This window comes from Sciurus vulgaris (genome assembly GCF_902686455.1).
Source record: "Sciurus vulgaris genome assembly, chromosome: 9".
NCBI classification, from domain to species: Eukaryota; Metazoa; Chordata; class Mammalia; order Rodentia; family Sciuridae; genus Sciurus; species Sciurus vulgaris.
The window spans coordinates 84,185,944-84,207,936 of record NC_136469.1 but is presented as its reverse complement, the minus strand read 5'-3'; the positions used below and the strand labels follow the sequence as shown (position 1 = coordinate 84,207,936).

General features: G+C 40.5%; 1 protein-coding gene across 1 annotated transcript in view; it reads right to left on the bottom strand.

The window, feature by feature from the left end:
• The window catches only part of PPEF2 (protein phosphatase with EF-hand domain 2), a 32,012-nt gene extending 16,385 nt beyond the window's left edge, over positions 1-15,627 (bottom strand). Inside the window, exons 1-9 of the mRNA XM_079153511.1 lie at positions 15,428-15,627; positions 7,314-7,441; positions 6,736-6,793; positions 5,687-5,862; positions 4,097-4,211; positions 3,083-3,129; positions 2,135-2,301; positions 1,575-1,611; positions 1,336-1,485 (exon numbers count right to left, since the gene is read on the bottom strand). Coding sequence (XP_079009637.1) covers positions 1,336-1,485; positions 1,575-1,611; positions 2,135-2,301; positions 3,083-3,129; positions 4,097-4,211; positions 5,687-5,862; positions 6,736-6,793; positions 7,314-7,441; positions 15,428-15,482 — 933 coding nt within the window. The 5' untranslated portion in view covers positions 15,483-15,627. The remainder of the gene's footprint in view (positions 1-1,335; positions 1,486-1,574; positions 1,612-2,134; positions 2,302-3,082; positions 3,130-4,096; positions 4,212-5,686; positions 5,863-6,735; positions 6,794-7,313; positions 7,442-15,427) is intronic.
• Between the last annotated feature and the right edge of the window lie 6,366 nt (positions 15,628-21,993).

Below are 21,993 nucleotides of genomic sequence, written 5' to 3'. Positions count from 1 at the left end.
TTATGTCACTTCAGCCAAATGTAAATATCATTTCCACTTTTGTAAGTTATAGATGTGTTCATTTAATCTTTACAACACCTCTGATATGACCAAGACTATCATTCCTCCTAAATCTGTTTTTCGGTTTTCTCTTATGGGAATGGAAACCCCAGTATTTTTTGCTGGGGAGATAGACAACCATAAAAAAGACAGCATTTCTAGCCTCCCTTCTAGTGAGGGGTAGTCATGTACCCACACTCTCAATGGGATAAGAGTGGGGAGATGTGCAAGTTCTACACTGTGTCCATATAAGGTAAGAACACTCTTATTCCTTTCCTTCTCCTCTCATGTTGCTTGGGACTTGAATGTGGTAGCAGATTGTCTTGAGGGATGCACTCTAGAGATGGGAGGTGAGACATAAGAATCCTGGGTCTCTGAACAACTTTATAGAACAAAACTGCCATGTCAGCCAATTACTGGATATTCCAAGGCTCAAACCCAACCTGTTGGACTCTCTCCTGTATGCCTCATGTAGAGAGATTCACATCCAGTAGAGCTGCCAAAAGTTGACGTAGCCTGATCTGTGTGGTGATGAGTTCCCCCTCTTTGGAACTCTCAGGAAAAGGTCATCAAGAATGTTGTAGCAGAGGTTCCTGTGTGAGATGGCAGTTGGAATATGGGTTCCATAAGGTATAATTCAAGTGTAAGAGTTTATTACTAAAAAAAAAAAAATAGAATCTTACTTTCTAGGTTTTTTACTGCTAAAATGAATTGGGAAGTTGCCACTTATTGTTCATAGGCTATAATACATTCTGTCTCCCGTGTTCCACCCTCCGCCTTCCAACACATGCTGGTTATTGTAAGTTCCTTCAGGAAAAGCACCATCTTTGGTTCATCTTGGTATCTCCCCTAACATTTTCTTTGTACATGATAAGCATGTAAAACAATTTTTTTTTTTTTTTAGTTTTATTGAAATTGATCTTCATCTGTGCATCTGCCAATAGCACCCTTCCTGCATGTGGTAGGTACTAGATATACATTTGTTGAGTTTAAAGATGATATGAATTATTTGGGAAATGGACAGTTCTTCAGGTGACAGTGATAGAGGGGTAGTGATTAGAATTATCTAGATCAGGAAAGGCAAATAAATAGTACTAGCTACCTCTTGCTACTGGTGTGTCCATGGCAGACATTACCAGTTGATTATAGCATACTTGCACCTTGATTCCAGCTATGGATTCTCAATGTTTCTCTACACTTTTTATCAGTCACCAGGAGTCCTCATGCAAGATGACTTTTATGTGGGTAGTGAAACTGCACATTAAGGTGAGATTGTAATATTTCATGAATCAGTACCTTGTGCCTGTTGAGTTTAGCCAAAAGCTCCAGGTCAGTCCGGTTTGACACCCCACCATGAAGAATCAGAACTTTCTCATCAACCAGAGTGGCCAATGGAAGCCAACAGAACACATCTTGAAGAGTTCTTAATATTTTCTTTCCATGTGTCTGAAAAAATGATATTAGCAAGATGTTAAGTTTCAAATAACTCACTCATCTGAACAAAAAGAAACTTCAGCTTATAAAGGTAGGCATACCTTATATTTATGCATCACTTCCTTGGTGAAGCCATATCTAGATACAGAAGCGAAAGTAGGTATTAAAATAAATTTAGTGACAATAGTTATGGCATGATCACATTTTTATAAAAAATGCATATTCTAGATATATAGATACATATATATGAACATATATACTTAAAATATTTAGAAAAGAGACTAAGCAATAATCACCAAAATGTTTACAATTATAACATTATCCATGGATAGAAAAATTGTGAGATATTTTAATTTTCTTTCTTTTGTTTATCCATAGTTCCCACTTTTTCTATGGTGAATCCTTATATTTACATGCTAAAGAGTATGGACATATGAACAATTAATGGTCTAATAAGGAATTGTAGTCTAATGGTCTAAAAAGGAATTGTAGAATAACATAATTTTTAAAAAATATTTTGAAATATTATATATTGTGTATTCTACTTCCAGAAATTAGAAAACCACTTTTCAAAAGCATCTAAAATAAGAAGCTCTGGAAAAATATTTTTTTAAAATTGCAACAAGCAAGCATCAAGTATCCAAGCATGTTTTGTTTATACCGTAAGTTCATCATATGGTCCTCATGGTTTCCTCGGTTAAGATGGAACTCTTTGGGGTAAACCAACATGAAAGCGAAAAGAACCATCAGGATCTCTACTGAATCCTTGCCTCGATCCACAAAGTCACCGTTGAACACATATGCTCGCTCTGGTGAAGGGAGGCCATTCTTCCCAACACAAAGATGAGTCCAAGAGCCAGTGGGGGAAAGAACAGGAAATCAGGTTAAAACTAAAGGCCATCTGAGCATCACATCAGGCCTATAGTCAATTCTGTGCTTTCTGCATCTCCTCCAGATATAAAACATGGAAAACATGGAAAGATGGAAATGTTTTCTACCATGTTATATTTCCTTTCCAGCAAGGCTGAGCTTATGAGATGATCATTAGAATGGACACTTTATCCAAAGCCATAGTGTCACCATGTGGTGTGCAGCAAAGGGCACTGGCCGTGTGATCTAAAGGCCAGCTTTAAGTTCTGGCCACACTATAACAGCAACAGCAGCTGCCACAGATTCCTCAGGATTAAATAAGATAATACATGAGAAAATGCTTTGAGAAGTGAGTATATGTATAGGGCAATATCGCATTAATAAAATGCTATTATATTCATATACTTTGTTATATGGTCTACATTTTATGGCTAAAAATACATATAAAATAGCTTCTGGTTGCTTTGATAATAATCAATTTTCTTTATCTGGAAAAAAATAAATTGCTAAATAATCCTTTCTTCTACTTATTAAGCTAACACAGTTTGCAAAAAAATTTTCCAGAATATAATGCAATGGTGACTTCTACATTATGTATTTGCTACCTAGAAGCAAATATTATTGAAAGTAATATTTTAAGAATCCAAGCAACATTTAAGCATTTGTTTGATAGGCACTGTATGTGAAATTCTAAATGAAGTCTCAGAGCAAGTAAGGAATTTAATTGGAACATTTGTACCTTATAAAATATAAATATTAAGTCATCCAACTGGCCATGTAAATCTCCTGAAAAAAAAAAAAAAAAAGAATATCAGTGCTGATTGAGTCTTACAATTGTTTCTAATTTTTACCATAAAAGGGAAAATACTGTATATAGAAAAATCTGACAAAGAAATCAAGGGTTACTAATTTTCTATACGTAGGATAAATATTCATTTCCCCTTGTTACAGAGATGGTTAATATTGAAAGCAGAAAGCACAAGTTTATCATAAGTAGTATTTTATCATAAATAGCAAATGGTCTGTTTTTTACTGAAGAAAAGGTGGGACAGGATGATGCAGTGTCCCAACCCAAGTGAGAACTGGAGAGTTTTGCCACAGTTAAAGTAGGAAGCTGCCACTCACTTATGGGCCAGTGTTAAGAAATTCTTTAAGAGAAGTTGTAAAATCTAGACTTTCATATGAAATCCTCTAATTTTTAAATGTTGGGAACACTGATTTTAAAAGTTTAAAACCACCATAGGGCAAATAGAACATATACGTAGGCTATATGTGGCACTTGCAGTGCCAGGTCACAGTCCCTGGTGTACGCAGCCTTCTTGGGCTGTGGTGTGGGCATCAGTCTACGTGGATGCTTAACATCAACACGAAAACACAGGAGATGGAAGAAACTCATTAACAGGACTTCTCTCTGGAAGAGGAATGTATATGGATGGAAGGAATAATTCCTTAGGCATCGGGGGCTTGCTCCTGTACCAATAAATAAACTGTCTTCTAACAAGGAGGGTCTGGTTATTTGCAGGGGTTTTGTTCTCAGTGGGTAATGTGAGTTTGGAGCCAATATGAATTACTTTAGAAAATCCCCCTCTCTGAACCATGACTCCCTTAAATTAATAAGGGGAAATCTGTAAGTGGTCAGTTTGAAGGTGTGAAACTTGCCACTGTGTCTCCCTTGGGACAGACCCTGCTTCTGACCCAAGGGAGAGTTTTCTAGTTTGCATCCAGCAAGGGAAGCCTTCCAGCTGGCTCTTACCACACACTGTGATCTCCTCGCTGTAACAGGTGGAGAGCCGGTTGATGTTGGGCAGCTGTGCCAGGTGTTTCCTGGTCTCATGCAAAAGATTCAAGACATAGCGAGCGTGGAGCTGCTACTAGGAGGAAGAGGAAGGAGGGAACAAAACGACACTGGTGGTCTTCACCTTTGCTGCTTAAAGACCCCAATCACTCACGACCCCAAAAGTGACTCTAGAGAACTGCTCCTAGGACTCTGCACAGAGCCTTCCTCTTTCACCCATCTTCTGCCCTTATTTTTGCTTCTCATCATCCCATTTTTCCCTCCACAAATATTGAACTAATTTGTTCTTTCCTAGTTACTCCATAAAACCCTTCTTTACCTTTAGCCTGGGAGCAGCATGTGATTGTCTCAGTAAAATATTAATAAGTGCATGTATGTTGATGGTCTCCAGTGACCCTAACATTGCCAAGAAGCTTCTCAACTGCTCTTGCAGCGAGTTATCTTCATGTGAAAGAGGGGAAAGGACTGGAATGTAGCGTAGAGCCAGAATCTGACTAATTCTCATCACCTCTGCCTCTATCACTGGAGTTTCAGGCCCTTAACATCTTTTGCCTAGACCACGGCATCATGAGAACTGCTGAGTACATCAGCCTTTCCCTGTACCCACTATTCTTACATAGCGACCAGAATTATTATTTTAAAAAGCAAGTCACACCAGGTGTGGGGGCACATGGCTGTAATCTCAACAACTCAGGAGGCCGAGGCAAGAGGATCTTAAGTTTGAGGTCAGCCTTGAAAAACTCAGCAACTTAGTAAGACCCTCTGCAACTCAGACTCTGTATCAAAATAAAACATAAAAAGGGCTGGGGGTGTATCTCAGTGGTAAAGTGCCCCTGATTTCAATTCCTAGTACCAAAATACATAAAATTTGAAAGGAAGCTGCTTACTGTTTAATGTCTCCTCATCTGTCTCAGAAGAATAAAATGTCCACCTGCCTCACCTCATCTCCTCTTCCCCTGGCTCCCTCACGAAGGAGCCTTCCTGAAGCACCTGACCAGTCCAGACAAGTTCCTGCCTCCGGGTCTTCCCACTTCCCCTCTGCCTAAAACATGCTTTCTCCAGATATTCACAAGGCACCACCTTGTGCCTTTGCTCAAAAATCACCCTCCCAGGCCACTCTAAGAAATTGCTAGCCCTCCCACTCACAACTTAACTTTATTCTTTTCCACAGCTTTTGTTGCCTTTTAACATACCACAGAATTGACTTTTTATTGTTATTTGTTATTTATTATCTGCCTCCCCCATGAGATAGGGGTTTGTATGGGTCTTGTTTATTGCTGTAGCCACAGTGCCCAGAATTAGCATGGGGCACACAGAGGTGCTCAATAATCATCTGCAGGATGATTACATGATCAGGGGGAGCTTTCAATCATGAAAACTGGCTGAAAGACCAAGGGTCCTGGCTTAGCAAAGGGAACATGCAGTCTCTCCACTTTGCACATGATGTGGACACCCTAAGGCCAGGGCCATTCTTTCTGTGCTGCAGTTGGCCTCCCTTTACACATGACATGGAGTGGGTGGGGATCCAGTCTCCCCAGGTGAGCTTACTTGTTTCAGCCTGAAAGCCTCCACCAGGGCAGTGGCATGGTCAGGGAGGAGCGGGAAGGAGAGGTGTGGACCCGTGTAACTGTCTGGCACCTCTATGGATTCGTAGTCACTGTATTTCTCCATCTCGGCATCCTGGGGGAATCTCTCCTCAGTGAACATGCGGTCCAGGAAGTCCCCTAGTCCGGACAGAAAAGGTGAGCTGACTTACGATCAGACATGCACTCCAAAACACCTCAGAACATAGTCTCTTCCCTGGACTGAAGTTGGAGCAGGACCTGGCCAGACTGACATCAGCTCCAATAAAGGAGAAGGAAAAGGGAAATGAGGACACCTGAGGATGGGCAGAGGCAAGGTTATGCTTTCATGTTAATGAAGAGACATTAACTGGTGATCTACTCTATTTTTGTTTGAAAAGATCAACATGTGTCAAGCTGAGAAAGTACAGACATGCGAGGCTTGGGTTTTTAAGCAGGAGGAAAGGGCACAAGCAAGGTAGGAAGAGTTAATAGGCCTTTATTCTCTTTGAACACGACCAAATTCAGACCTCTCTGTGCTCTGAAGCAACCTCAAGCTTCCTGCCTCGGCCTCTGTAGCCTGCGGTGAGGGCTTCCCTCCTGGACCCACAGAGGGAATCATGTAGCAAGCCATATAGACTGTGCAACCAAACCTGTCCCCAATCAGTGACACAAGCGCTGACATCTACAGACCCTAGTTCCCTCTGCCTGCAGGTGGGCTCATTCTGAGGCTTGTGCTCTGTGCTATTTCCGGCCCCACTCCCAGCTGCCGACTGCGTAACTCACCCTTTATTGTCTGCCTCCCCTTTCATGACCTCCCCACCCACTCAGTGTTTTCTGCACTTTAACAAACTCCTTACAACCTAACTCTTGTTTCCAGGTGTGTTTGGGGGAGAACCCAGAATAAAATTCCAATCTGCTGTCAGCCCCCTCACTCATTCACGACTCTCACCAGATTCATGGTTTCAATCCCCGTGCATCCTCCACCAGACCTTGACATCTATGACCATAAGATGGGAGGCAGTCCATACTCACTCTCATTGTGGCTGCTGGGGGTGAAGTGATCCATAAGGTAGCTGAAGAAATCATGCAGCTGCAGAAGAACCCAATGAGACCTGGTAAATGGATGGAACTGGCAACTATCGTGCTAAGTGAAATAAGTCCCAAAAAACCAAAGGCAGAATATTCTCCCTGATAAACAGATGCTAAACTCACAATAAGGAGTGAGGAGAGGGAAGAACAGAAGTTCACTGGATTAGACAAAGAAGAAAGAAGGGAAGGGAGGAAAGATGAGAATAAGAAAGACAGTAGAATGAATTGGACATAACTTTCCCATGTTCATATATTAATACATGACCAATGAAACTCCACATCCTGTACAATCACAAGAATGGGAAGTTATGCTCCATGTATGTATACTAAGTCAAAATACTCTCTACTGTCATGTATATCTAAAATGAACAAAAAAATTTAATTTAATTTAATTTTTAGAAAAAGAAATAAGGGAAAAGAGAACCTAGGTCCAGACTAGATGCACCTTTTGAGCACCTGGGTTTTGCTGCCCAAGGGCTGGAAAGCGGAGCTAGAGGCAGCCCCGACTCATTCCACCGCACCTTGATCTGGTCTTGCTGCCCAGCATACTCTATAGACTGGAAGATGCTCCAGGTGCATTGCCGTCTCATCTCCAGGCGGGCCACGTAGCGCCGGTACCATCTCTGGATCAGGGTCGCTGCCTTGAAGGCTGTGACACAGATGGAGATACGAGCCTGTGATCTGGGACTCCCCAGGCTGGGGATGGGGAGCGGGGGAAAGATGGCACCCAGACTCTCTCCCAATACACATGTGGGGACAAAATGAAGGGGACAGCACTACCCATTGATGCCTGCAGGAAGATATTTGACTTACTGTTGATCTTACACATTTTTCCTCCATCCTATTCCAAACTCACCTCCATTCTTACCATTCTTGGAGGTTTGATCAATTCCCACTTATTGATGAAAATATTTATGGGTTACACTAGCCCCTTCCTCTATCTGAAGGGATACATTCCCAGATCCTCAGTGGATGCCTGAAACAGTGGATAGTACTGAAACCTATGTAGTCTATTTTTTCCTTAGTAAGTAAAAAACTTCCACCTTTTCACTTAAAGGAAGCACCTCACAGTTTCTCTTGGCATATCCAAATTGCTACTACTCTAATGCTCTGAGGATGTTATTAAATTTAAAAAAAAAGTTACTTGACAACAACACTGTGACACTGCAATGTTGATCTGACAACTGAGATGACTACTGAGTGACTAGTGGGCAGGTAGAGTATACAGCATGGATCCACTGGACAAAGATGATTCAAGTCCTGGTGGGATGGAGCTGGACACTATTACACAATTCAGAACAGCATGCAATTTAAAACTTATGAATTGTTTATTTCTGAAAATTTTCATTTAATATTTTCAGGCTGTGGTTGACTATGGATAACGAACAGCAGAAAGTAAAATCATTGATAAGGGGTCACTACTGTATAGACAGAAAGGTTGTACTCTGAGCATTCTGAGAAAAACTAGAGAGATTTTAAGAATTCAGCACCTTGGAAGACTGGCATAATGTGGGTGTGGGAGTGAGGGAGGACATTTGGTATTGTCACCATAGACTGAATCTCAGTACATCCTAGTTGGAATGGACTGACAGGATGATAAATGTAGGCAGGTGGGATGTAACTGGAGGTGGTGGGTTGCCAGAGGCATGCCCTGCAAGGGTGTATCTTCCCCACAACACCACACAGCCCTCTCTCCTCACCCCCGCCTCTCTCTCTCCTGCCATGAATGGAGAAACTTCCCCCTCTAAATCGTTCTTGTTGGGTATCTGGGTCACAGTGATGCAAAAGCTGACTAACACAGGCCCTATGGTCAAGTATTGTTGTTAGAGAAGGGGACAGCTTTCTACGTAAGTAACTGGATTCTTCTTAAGCTCCTGTGCCTGGATAGGCTGCTAGTGATGAATGGACTATTTGTGGATAAAGCTGGATTAAAAAGCAAACCCTGCAGGTTAACTGAGGTCAACCTCGTGAATAGTAGACAGATTGACTTAATATATTTAGCTTGCATTACAGAGTTGATAGATTTCTGGTTGATTTCCTTAAGATGATGGTGAAGTGAGAAAAGAGAAACTGGAAAGAATTTAAACACAGTTAATTTCAATTTCCTGTGAAAATTAAAAAAAAAAATCATACTGTAAGTATTTCTCAAAGGTACTTGCTAAATAATAAATGATGAGGTTGAAGCCCTACCAATCAAATTATGTAAAAACATATCCAGAATCATGGATGAAATGTGCAGAATAGGTGCTATAGATTCTGTAGGAGCTCTTGGTAAGTTCAGAGATTTTTTGCACCTTGTTCTAGACCTGCAACATCAGATTTTCTACAGGTATAATCCCAGAAGGAATCAATGAACTCCACTCATAATTATTACTTGCACCAAGGTGAAGATCCACTGAGGAACATCATGGACATGGAGGTTGTTTGCTAATACTTAGCCCCCAACATTCTAAGGCAAGTGCTGCCAACAACTAGACATCTTCAGTCTTGTTTTGGCTACTTTTCCTCTTCCTCCCAGTTCTCTAGCTGGGGTCTAGGTAACCTTTAATTGAGATAGGTACTATGAGGTGCAGGATAGTTTGAGATCTTTTATCCTATCATCTTTTTTTATTTTATTTTATTTTTTTTTTTTAGTAGCAGGGATTGAATTCAGGGGCATTCAATCACTGAACCACTTCCCCAGTCCTATTTTGTGTTTTATTTAGAGACAGGATCTCACTGAGTTGCTTAGCACCTCACTGTTGCTGAGGCTGACTTTGAACTTGCGATCTTCCAGCCTCCGAATATAGTGGGATTACAGGCATAGGCCACCTTGCCAGTCAATCATTTGTTTTCAACAGCACAAGGCCAAGTGCTTGGACACCTCTTACCCAGACCATGTATATAACTAACCCCAGGTGCTGCTGGTGATGAATGGACTATTTGTGGATAAAGCTGGATTAAAAAACAAACCCTGCAGGTTAGCTGAGGTCAACCTCGTAAGTAGTAGACAGTTTTTATGTATCTGTTAGAAATGGCATGCTTCCATACATATGTGGAATTCCCCATCCCCACAAAACATTAAAAACAAAACAACAACAACAACAAAAAAAAACACTGCATATGGCTGGGATTGTGGATCAGTTGTAGAGTGCTTGTCTAGCATTTAGGAGTCCCTGGGTTTCATCCCTGGCACCAGAAAAACAAAGCAAAACAAAACAAAAATGAGAAATGCTGCACAAAATGATTTGGAAAAATTAACAGATAACTGAAGTCAAAACAAATAAAAGAAATCTCTAAGTGCCAGAAATGAGGGTAGGATCGATAGCCGAAAGCACGGGCAGGAACTGACATCCGTTAGCCCCCACAGAAACATGGACCAGAGAGTCCTGGTAGCCAGGGGTTAACACACTGTGGTGATGGGAGGAGTCCCTGGGCCCTGTGGATTGCTTGGCACTGAAACTGACTGTCCTCAAAAAGGCAAGAGCTGGGGAAGTTTCTGTTCCTAGTGGGAACAGTAAATCTCTGCCTCCTAAACTCAGTCACAGAGTCCCCTGCGAGAGAGGAAGTCTCAGCCTGTGTCATATATGAGTTGCCTTCTTGTCACAAGGTAAGGAAATCCAGAGCTGAAGCTAACCCGAAAATGGGTTCACAAAAAAGACAAATAGGGAAAAAGTGCAGTTGATATTCCTACTATATTAAGAACTCAAAAAAATAAAGAAGAAAAATAACAATTATATGGGGAATGGGTAAGAGACATAAAGAGATAGTCCTGAGGAAAAAGAGACAAATGTCTCTCATTAATGAGAGAGAGAGATGTTAAAACTGCTGAGAGACGTATTTTCACCTATTAGATGGTCATAAATATAAAATTTGGCAATTTACTCTGTTAGCCAGGCTGGGAGGAAACAGACATTCTGATACATTTTTCACAGGCTGAAGTGCATGCCCCCACCCCAATTCATTTGTTGAAACTAAGGTGCCCTAGTACTTGAGAATGTGATGGTATTTGGAGAGAAGGCCTTAGAAGAGGTGATTAAGTTAAAATCAAGTATTACCATGGGCCCTGATCAAATGTGATGGGTATGCTTATAAGAAGAGGAAACATAGACACACAGAGACACCAGGGAGGTTTGTGTACAGAGAAAAGCCGCATAAGAACACAGCAAAAAGGCCTTCGTTAACATGCCCAGGGGAGAAAGTCCAGGCACAATTACGATGTTGACGCTGATGTTCAGCCTCCAGAACTGTGAGCAAATACATTTCTATTGCTTTAAGGCACCCAGTCTGTGGTACTGTTTCAGTAGCCCTAGCAAACTAATACTAAGGTGCTGGTGGAAATGCAATTCAAGAAGAATTTAGCAATATCTGACCAAATTACACATGGATTTACTCTTTGACCCTGTAATTCCATTATATTGAAAGAAATCTATGACAAATAAACTGACAAAAATATGAAAAATCCTAGGCACAATTTGTAATAGAAAAGCACTGTAAACTATTCAGTTATCTGGGGATCTGGTTGAGTAAACAAAATGGAGTGTAGAGAGATACAAAGGAAGAGGGGATATCTCTTCTGCTAGGGCACAATCTACAGAATATATTATTAAGTGAAATAAGCAAGGAATAGGATAGGGTACATTGGATACTACCATTTATCTAAGAAAGGGGAAATGAAATGCACACACACTATGCTTATTATTTTGGGAAAATACCCCCCCCCCCACATTTTTATAATCACTTGTAGGTGGAAGAAGTCAAGTGTAGAGGACAGAGACAAAAATTTTACTTCTCTGAGCATGTACCTTATGTAGATTTGACTTTGAAACTGTGGAAGACTAAAAATGACAGCAAATTCTTTGATACTTCTGTCACCCAGGGGCAGGGTCTGTCTCCTCCTCTCAAATCTAGGTGGGCCCTTTGACCACTGTGGCTGAGAGAGTGCAGTGGAAATAAGGCTGTGCTGGTCTCCAGGCTCAGATCTTAAGAACTTAACCACTTCTGCTTCCTGCTTCTGGGAGTTTGCTTTTCAGTTGACACCTTGGGGAAGCTAGCTGCCATGAGAGGAGCTTGACTAGTCTGAGACCAACCACCAATGGTGTGAGAAGCCCAAGACACAGAGAGAAGCCTGGTATTAGATGTGGTATTACGTGGGGAGAGAGGCCGAGGCACAGTACAAAGCCAGATGCTTTGCAAAGAGCCATTTTAGAAGAGTCTCCAGTCCCTGGTGCACTGAGCATCATATAAACACCCAGCTAGGCCTTGGCCTTGGCAACGCCCTAACCCACAAAGACACGAGCAGAATAAAGTAATTGTTGTGAGCCTCTAAATGTTGCAATGATATTTTTTTTATTGTTTGAGTGATTTTTTTACCTAGCAGTATGTAACTGGAAAAGGAATGACATAAAAGCTTTTTAAATTTTTAAAACAAATTTAAATAAAAATGAAAAACGAAAAGTCTATAAAAAGTAAAAGCAAAAGATAAAGTGAACCTAACTTGTATAAGGTGGTGGCATCACCACACAGAAAGAAGTTATTTCAAATAACTTGAAAATTCAGAAACTTGTTTATCCCCAAAAGGATATATTTGAACCAAAAATTAAAAAAAAAAAAATTACAGAGAAATCTTAGTTTCCAGTAACCATATTTTCATATTTTTATTGTTGTTCTGAAACTGTACAAATTGTAGGATAAACAGTATTATGTTAATGTTATTATGGAAATGTTTAACAAAGAGAAAGTGGATATAATTATCAAGGCTGTTAAGTGAAAATATTGTCATCCTAAATTGGCCACGTTTGTTTCTCTTTAAATAATGCCTGTTTTGAGGATCTGTTGACTGAAAACACCTAGAAAGGACAACCACCCTGGTAGCAATGAACACCACAGAGCCCTGGAGAAATAGCTGCTCTTGATCTGATGCAAAGACCAGGCAGAATGAGCTGGGCCTGTTGCCACACGAGGAAGCACGGAAGCCAACAGCTTCCAGAGATGCTCTGGCAAACCAGGTGCTGTTGCTGGTGCTGCCCCAACACAGGCTCCCCTCAGCTCTGTGCCCATCCTCACTCCCCCTCAGTGCTCCTCTGGCAGGGCCAGCTTCTGTATGAGCTGGATCTCCTCACCCTAGGGACCTTAGATGCTATTCTTTCTCCACTGTCCCCTTATCCACATTGACAGGTCAGACTTTTCAAAGGTGAGTTAGTCAAAGTCTCTGAATCTTTCCTCAGAGTCCTGAGCCTTCCCCCATCTTCCTCATGGGAGACCCATAGGCCTGCATATAGACTTGTTTGTGTGGTCACAGTTAAAGGAACCAGATGAATGTGCAGAAGGGACACAAAGAGAGACACCCTCAGGGTTTCAAAGTGCCCACTGCCCTACACATCCATCACAGCCTGACACTGACTTTTCCAAAGATAATTTTAAAAATAACACATTTAACTGGCAGGTCATGGTTTAAAAAGTTCTTCCATATACACTGTTTCATGGAAGACAATATTGAAAGGTGGCAGGGGCAATTTATATCTGCATCTTTAAAATGGAGATTAATCAAACAGAGTTGTTAAATAGATAAATAAAATAATGTATGTAAGGCATGTAGTGAGCATTCCAAGGATAATCACTCTTTGTTTACTATCTGAATTTCATGGGTGGCACACAGCATGTTATGGATTGAATATGAGGAGCCCCCAAGAAGTGCCTGTGTTGATGCAGGAGTGTTCAGAGGTGAAACGATTAGATTACGAGAGCTGTAAACAATTCAGTCTATCTTACTTGGAATGGACTAAGTGGGTAGTCACTACTGGCAGGTAGGGCATGCCTTTGGGGTTTATATTTTATCCCTGGCACCTTGATCTCTCTCTGCTCCACCCCACCTCAGACTCAGAGCCATGGAGGCTGCTGACCTTGTACTGAACCTCTGAAACTGTGAGTCACGAACAAACTTTCCTTCTGCTAAGTTGTTCGTATTGGGCCTCTAGGTCACAGCAATGAAAGGTTGACTAACATGGTGTCCTTGGCCAGTAACACACAGCTAGGGAAGGGCAGGGCAGGAGGCCAGGTTTCTGACTCAAACACCTACCCTCTTTCCCCTTCACTCTGATCATCCTGACTTACACATCTTCCCCTCCACACTTGGCTGGTTAGTCTGCACTTTAGGAGGATATTCATGACTTGTTCAAACTACTTACTTTCCCAAAAGGTAAAAGTCACTTTGAATTTTATCTTATAATAATTTTTGCTTGTTTACTTCAACTCTCAGTACAACCCTCAAAGGGTACAAAAGCTCCCCCACCCACCTCTCTGGAAATGCCCCATCTTGGCAGGATCACAGAAGTCCATGAATACTTCCTCATCCCATCCTTCAGACATTCACAAACCGCTAAACTTGGTTTATTTTCAAACCATTCAAAAAATTTGGTACGAAAGGTAACTAATACTTGGATACTTATGTGAGTCACATACTGTGCTAAGTACTGAATATTAACTCATTCATTTAATACTCATAACAAACATATGTGGTGAGATATTCTTATTATTTTCCCTGGTTTAAAAGTAAGGAAACTGAGGCCGAAAGAAATTAAAAGGATGGCATTTACAGCTGGTAAATAGTAGAGCCAGGATTTGAACCTAGGCCCTCTGACTCTTCACTATGTGTTACATAACAGTGATGCTGTGGTTTTTTAAAATTCATTTTTATTGTAAACAAATGGGATACATCTTGTTTCTCTGTTAGATGCTGTGTTTGATACAAAAAAACTTTCCACCTGAACTTGTCAGAGTGTTAGCAACTACACGCCTTTCTCCATTTTCTTTTTTCCATCACGCTTCATCCCGCACTATGCTTGACTTTTACCCTCAGCTTGGACTTTGTTCTATCAATGTTCCAGGTATAGTCCCATCACTAAATCTAAGGGTATGTTTACCCGTCATTTAATTAATATATCATTTGTGCTGAGGTTGACCATGATCTTGATACATTCTTCTTTTGGCTTCTAAGCTATCAGATGCTCCTTGCTCTCCTCGCCACCTCTGGCTCCCTCTCCTCAGCTCCTTTGCAGGTTCTTCCTCGTCCACCTGCTTCTGGAGTGCTGGAGTCCCTCCTGACTGCCCTGGGCCCTGGGTTGAGCTCTGTCCTTACTCTGCCTCCAGCCTATCTCCTTGACTCCTAGGGCTCCAATGACCATCTACTGTTCTTCTATCCACTTTAACCCTTCAACTCATCTTCACACAAACCAGAAGGGTGTTTTAAACAGGTAATTCCTATAGAACTCTCCTCATCTCATGTCACCCTCCTTCTCTCTCACTTCAGACCTTTCAGTTCCTTGTTTATACCTCAGGTCGTCCTACCCCGTAGCCCTTGCCCATGCTGTGCTCTCTGCCTGGAATGTTTTTCATTCCCTTTTCTGCATCTTTATTTCTTCCACTTGTATGGGGTTAGTTTGGGGATAAACTCCAAGGGTTGACATTAACTCTCTGGAAAAATTTTAATTTTTTTCAAATAAAGTTCTCTTGAGCATTCTGGTGGTCATGTTTCAAGAAGAAACTGATTTCTCAGAGTTGCCTTGAGAAGAAATGTAATGGTTTTCTGCTTCCACCTTGAGAAGCCCCTCCACATGCACCTTGGCTTTGGGGTACCCAGAACATGGGAAACACGTACCTTTTTCTGCATTCTGAAAAGCAAACTGATGCTGGATAGAAGTGCTGCTTCCCATAGTTTGAGTATAATGTTCCTGCAAGATGCAGAGAGCAGATCCGAGGGGCAGGGAGCTCTTTGATGATGAAAGAGGGGATCTGTAACAGGGAAATTCAGGGAGAAGTGTCAGTTAAGAAGGACCAACTTGTCTGTGATCACGTGAGAGCTTCCTTCCCACCTTTCCAGACCCAGCACACCAGGTGTTCCTCCCCTTCCATTTGTCATCCCATCTCTATCCTGTTTTCTATTGGCTTTTTCTTTACAATCCAGAAACAAACTGACTTCTGCATTTTCAGAGCCAATCTTCATCATCTTCGAATGATGACCTTTGACCTCTTACATTTTGGGTAGGAAGGGTCTCCCAAAGACTCTTCATATGCTAAAGGTTTGGTCCTGAAGGCACTCATGTTCAGAGGGGCTTTTGGAAGTGATTGGACTATGAAAGCTCTGACCTCATCAATGAATTAATCAACTGATACCATATTTATTTTAAGATACCAACAATCAAAACTATGTCCCTGGCTCAAATTTAAGAGCAACTAAATTGTCACATCATTTCAGCATGAACCAGCAGGCAGTATACTGATTGTTGCTGCATCAGTGGCTATCACTGAACAAATTCTCTTTTGCCTTCTGGTGCCTTGTTTCTTACGAGTTTGCAAATCTAAACATGGTAGCAGAAGAAGATGGTTTTGAAGTCATTTGCCCTACAAAAACATTATTGGAGATAGAAATATGGCACTCCTGTAGAGTGAGGAAGTGATGAAGTCTTCCATCAGAACACACATCTGATTGTAACTGGTCACCCAGGACAAAAGGTTGTGCTTCCACACACCATCAGAAAGCAGGCAGAGGGCTCCCAGCTGTAACCATAACAGCAACGTGCATGTGATACCTTCTTGAGGCTCCATGGCTGCCTCTGTTTCTCTGTTGTATATGGATAATAGTTTTTCTACCAGAATTATCATCAGGTGAAGAGAGGTTATATATGGGGAAAACTTTACAAATGTTTTCCATTGTCATGAAAAGTGTAAACTAGGAACATTTTTAAATGACACCCTCAAGCATCTTCTAAAATATCTCCATAAAATAAAAACACTTTAAATGGTTTCAGTACAGAATCAACTAAAAACATCATAGTGTGCTAAAAACAATGGAATAGTTTTCATCCATGACAAAGAACAAGGCAGGTTCATATGGCAATCCTCTGAAAATGTCCCCAAGATATATTGTAACGTGAAGAAAAGCAAACTGCAGCTGGACATGGTGGCACACACCTGTAAGCCCCGTGACTTGGGAGACTAAAGTAGGAGGATGGTAAGTTCAAGGCCAGCCTGGGCAATTTAGCAAGACACTGTCTCAAAATTAAAAAGGGCTGGGGAGGTAGCTCAGTGTTACAGCACCCCTGGATTCAATATTCAATACTGAAAAGCAAAACAAAAAAATTGCACAATAATGCAGTAATGTTTAATATTCTCTCATGCTTTCATTTATATATAAAAAAATCAGTCAGTAAGTGTATAAAATTCAAAGAGTATACACCAAACTGTTAATAGTAATGATTTTGTGACAATGAAGCTGGGTAGGAGAATCAATCTCTCTCTCTCTCTCTATCTCTCCATTTTTTTTTTTTTTTTTTTTGTACCAGCGACTGAACCCTGGGTTGCTTAACCACTGAGCCACATCCCCAGTCCTTTTTATTTTTTATTTTGAGACAGGGTCTTCCTAAATTACTGAAGTTGGACTTGAACTTGTGATCCTCCTGCCTCAGTCTCCAGAGCCACTGGGATTACAGGCATGTGTCACTATATCTGGCAAGAATCTCATTTTTAACTTATATAGTTCTCTTATAACTTTAATGATTCGAAATTAGTAAATGAGGACTGGGGTATAAATCAGTGGTGGAAAGCTTGCCTAACATGCACAAGACCCTGGGGTCAATATCCAGTGCCCCCCCAAACCAAAAAGTAATTAATGATATTTTCCCATATGAGAAAAAAATAGAAAGTGACATCTGACTAAATACTTATTGCCTACAGCTGCTTAAGAGAAGAAAGTGAACTTATATATAGACCAGCAGATTATATTCTAGAAATCACTAGAAAAAAAATGAATAGAAAGGGAAAAAGAAATAATTCTCAAGAGAAAAACTGAAAAACTTAGGTATACCTCACACTGTTGAATTAGCACCTTTTGCTCTCTGCCTGGTGACTTCCCAGTGAACCATCTTTTTAGGTGACACAGTTACACTAGTCCTTGTCCTTCTACAACTTAGCATCATACATACCTGGCATTGTCGTCTTTTAAAAACGTAGTTAGTATTTATCTGCCCACTAAGTGAACCCAGTAAATGGAGGAGAGATTGGTTACCCAGGACCTGAAGATCCTGAAACACACACAGCAAAGACCCTCTCTAGCTGAGTTGATGAGCTAACAGGGATTTTCAAACAGGTCCCCAAACCAAGCCTGTATTTATTTCCTCTGGAAAACATGCATTTGTTGCCCTGACAGTTCCCCCACCCCATTTCTGTATTGCAGGTTAATAAGTTCTTACCTTCTTGGGTGTTGATGCACAAGGAAACAGAAACCTTCAGCATACAGTTGCAATGGCCATTCCCTCTTCAGAGTTGACCGAGGGATTTGGTCAAACTGATCTCTTCCAGACCTACAGGTCCAATAAATAAAATGCAGCCTCAGTCTGGCATACTACCTCTCCAAAAGGCAAGGTCCACATTCACAGCCCTGTGCCCAGTGTCACAGGCACTGTGACAGGGAGAAACTTTCAGGGCTCCAACCTTGAAGCACTGGACACACCAGACCTCAGTCAGATCAGGTCCCGGAAGGAGAGATTGTAGTCGGGTGCCTTCTGCACACCCAGGCCCACACCTGCAGGCAGTCCCCCCTCCACCCTCTCACTCCAGTTCCTCCCCAGTCCTAAATCTTCTTACCCTTCTGGATTAGGAGGAGACGTTTCCCAAGCTACGTCTGAGAAGCCTGATCTCCTTAACCCAGAAATAAGAGAGTACTGATGGGACAGGAGTCTGGGGGCTCCAGAGTTCAGGGGTCCTCATCGGGAGCCACACAGGGGGTCAAGGCATTCTTCCTGTGGCTGGCCTGTTTCTGTTGATAAAACCTGATTGAAACATCATGCCCTTTCTATGTACACTTTCCCCTCAGGATATAATCAAAACTGTTGTTAATCCGTAGTCCCAATTTACTTGCAATAGATCTAGGATGCTTGAGTGTGTGCTCGTAGATATTCAATATTTCACTGGAACTTGAAAACAAATATATACTTCCCAGTATCTAGTAAGTTAGGCTTGTTAATTATATTATTCAAATCTCTATCCTTATTTATTCTTACCAATTTGCCCATCTTCAAAAAAAGTGTTTTGAAGTTTTTTATGATGAATACAGATTTAGCAATTTCTCCTTGTATTTGAGTATATATGTATTTTGAAGCTATATAATTAGATATTACTTTGAATCATTTAAAATTGCCATTGGCAATTACCTAATTATAATACATAAAGGCTTAAGGTTATTTTACTTTCTTGGTAGAGGGCAACTTATCAGAATTAAATATGTCTCTACCCTTTAAGTCCTTTTTGCCTTGAATTCTCTTTTGTCTGATATTAATATTTTTACATTGGGTCACTTTTTTTTAGTGATCGACTGCTTCCATTTTTTCCCCAAATTGACTATAAAACTGATAATAGCCTGTATTATTGAGAATCTGAGGGAAAAGTTCCCTATACATACATTATTGGTCAGAATGTAAATCATTTTGCTTTTCTGGAATTTATTAAAGTTTTAATTGTAATTTAGTAAATTATGTGTTTACTAAAAATTGATATTTACTAAATTACAAATTTGTTATTTGCTAAATTACAAATTTTATCTCCAACAAAAAATATATATAAAGGATTTCATTACCATTTTGTGATCATGAAAAATTTTAAAATAACTTAAAAATTTTTTTGTGTGTGGTATTCACCACATTTTCTGGTTTCTATATTGGTGCTTTGACATCTTGGGGCCTTGTGGATCAGAGGGAGCCACCCCTCCCATGGTTAGCTGATTCCAAAAGAGGGCAAAGGACTCACCAGACAGCACCCTTTTCATACTCAAATTAACCTTTCAGTTTCCAAACCCCAACACCTACTTTACTGGGCTTTTATACTCAAGGACACCCATTTCCCTGCCCAAACTACTCCACCAGGTATCAAATAACTAGGAGTAGTCCCTACACTTAGGAGTCTGCTGAAATTATTCCAACTAGCCAGTCCTAAAGCTGTGTAGCCCCATTACTCTGTCTTAACATTCCTTTCTTCAAAAACTACAGAGAGCCTCTTGTCCACAGTTGTCTCTTTCTAAACTGCCTGTGAAATCATACAGTATTTGTGCATCTGTCTTGTGTCACTTAGCATAATGTCTTCAAGTTTGATCCATGTTATCACATACTGTAATAAATGTCACCCAAATATACCTCTTTGATAAGAATTATTTTGAGCTAATGGCAATTAGAAAGCAGCAAACAGGGAAAGCTCTTTGCCTCCTCCCTATTTGCCTAAAAGCAGTACATAAATTTACAAAGGTGTCTCTCTTCCCCTCGCTATCAGTAAGGATAAGTTTTCTCACAGGAGAGAACTCCAGACTTATGGCAGCAGAGAAATCTACCAATAAACTTCACTAGCTAGCCTTTATCTACCATTAGTTTCACACAGCTATTCTTTCCCTAGAGACTCAAGGTCCTTTTCTTTTGTCTTGTCACTTCTCTAAACACTTAGTTTCTTTGCTAAGAAGTTATATAAACTCAAGCTCTAACCAAACCTTTGAATTATTCATCTCTGGGTACTCCTGCATGTTATTAGTGTGATACACATTAATAAAACTATTTTTTGGTTTGCTAACCTGTCTCTTCTTAGTCTAATTTGCAGGACTCCAGTTCAAGAACCTAAAATGGGTAGAGATGTTGAATTTGTTTCCTCCTCTGTAGTATCATCTCTGTTACGGCAGCTGGTGCAAATATCCATGAGAGACATATCTCTGAGTTCAAGCAAAGGTTTATTGACAAGAGTCTGCCAGTCTGCCCCTCTGCAAGGCACAGAAGCCTGTAGGAAAAAACTTCTTAACTACATAGTCATGTACAATGCAGTAGTTAAAAAATAACCTGCCTGGCCCTGTGATTGTTACTTGACGTCTTTGCTGTGGTTTCAGTAGTTAGGGACTCTTTTGGGTGGACCTACCGGGAAAGTCATGCCTGTCTGGGAGGGCAGGTGCTGATTTTCAAAATGGAGTTACTTTGGCCTAAGGACCTAACAATCTCCTTCTTTTTAAAAGGATGAATAACATTTCAGTGTGTGTACACATCATATTTCTTTTATCCATTCACCCATGGATGGACATTTAGATTGTTTTTACATCTTTCAAACCATCTTAATTCTTTATCTGTTTTACTATACAGATGGCCCCAACTTAACATTGGTTCAACTTATATTTTTTGACCTTATGATGGGCCAAAAGCAATACACATTCCAAAAAAAAAAAAAAGACTTTAAATTTTGAATTTTGATACCTGATTCTCTACCTGCCTCCCATCTCCAATCAGCAACATCTCTCAGTCACACAATCATAAGAAAACAATGTATTGTGTATTGTGTTGATGATTAATAGGTTGCTATATTAAACACATTTTTTATATAGAACATTTCCAACTTATGATTGATTTATTGGGATGTAACCTCATCCTAAAGTGAGGAGCACCTGTACCAAGTTAGACAAAGAACAGTAAATTGCAAAAACATGACAAGGCACAGGGGCTCCAACTAAGGTAATTAACTGGGTGGAGAAGTTACTAGGGAGATAAGGGTTAGTTTAATAAGGTTCATTTGTACAGAATCACCTTGCTTCTACTGTCCATCCTTGATAAGATTGTTGCCTTTTTCCTGATATGGGGAAGACATCTTCCACACAGGGTTTTCCCTCTTGCTTTAAGAAGTAAAAGGGCAGAGTCACAGCAACTTTCATCTGCTGTTTTATCAAGTGCTTTTAGCTCAAAATAACCTTATCCCAAAATGACATAATTTTAGTGATATGTTCTGAACTCCTTCGACATTCTTGGAGTTCAGAAGAAAAGAGAACATAGGAGAGCAAGTCTTAGATAACTGAGCAGTTTCCAAAACTGAATAATAAAAGGCACACATTTGAAATTTGTGTACCACAACAAATCCCAAACAGGCTAAATAAAATCCAGTCTACATCCAGATACGCTATAGTCAAATCACACAACACAAAGGACACAGATCTGAAAAGCAACCAGAGATTGCTCTCTGGCTGAGAAAACCTCAATGGCATGTCCTTGCTTGGTTAAAATTAAGATATTCTCCAAATTTCCATCCAAAGATCACAGTATATTTTCAAGAAAACAAGAATGGAATGAAATAAATTAGTAGAAATTTCTGGTCTCAGTGTGATATATCTGGCATGAGTTAATGAGTAAACTATGTCTGATATTTTGATTTAAAGAG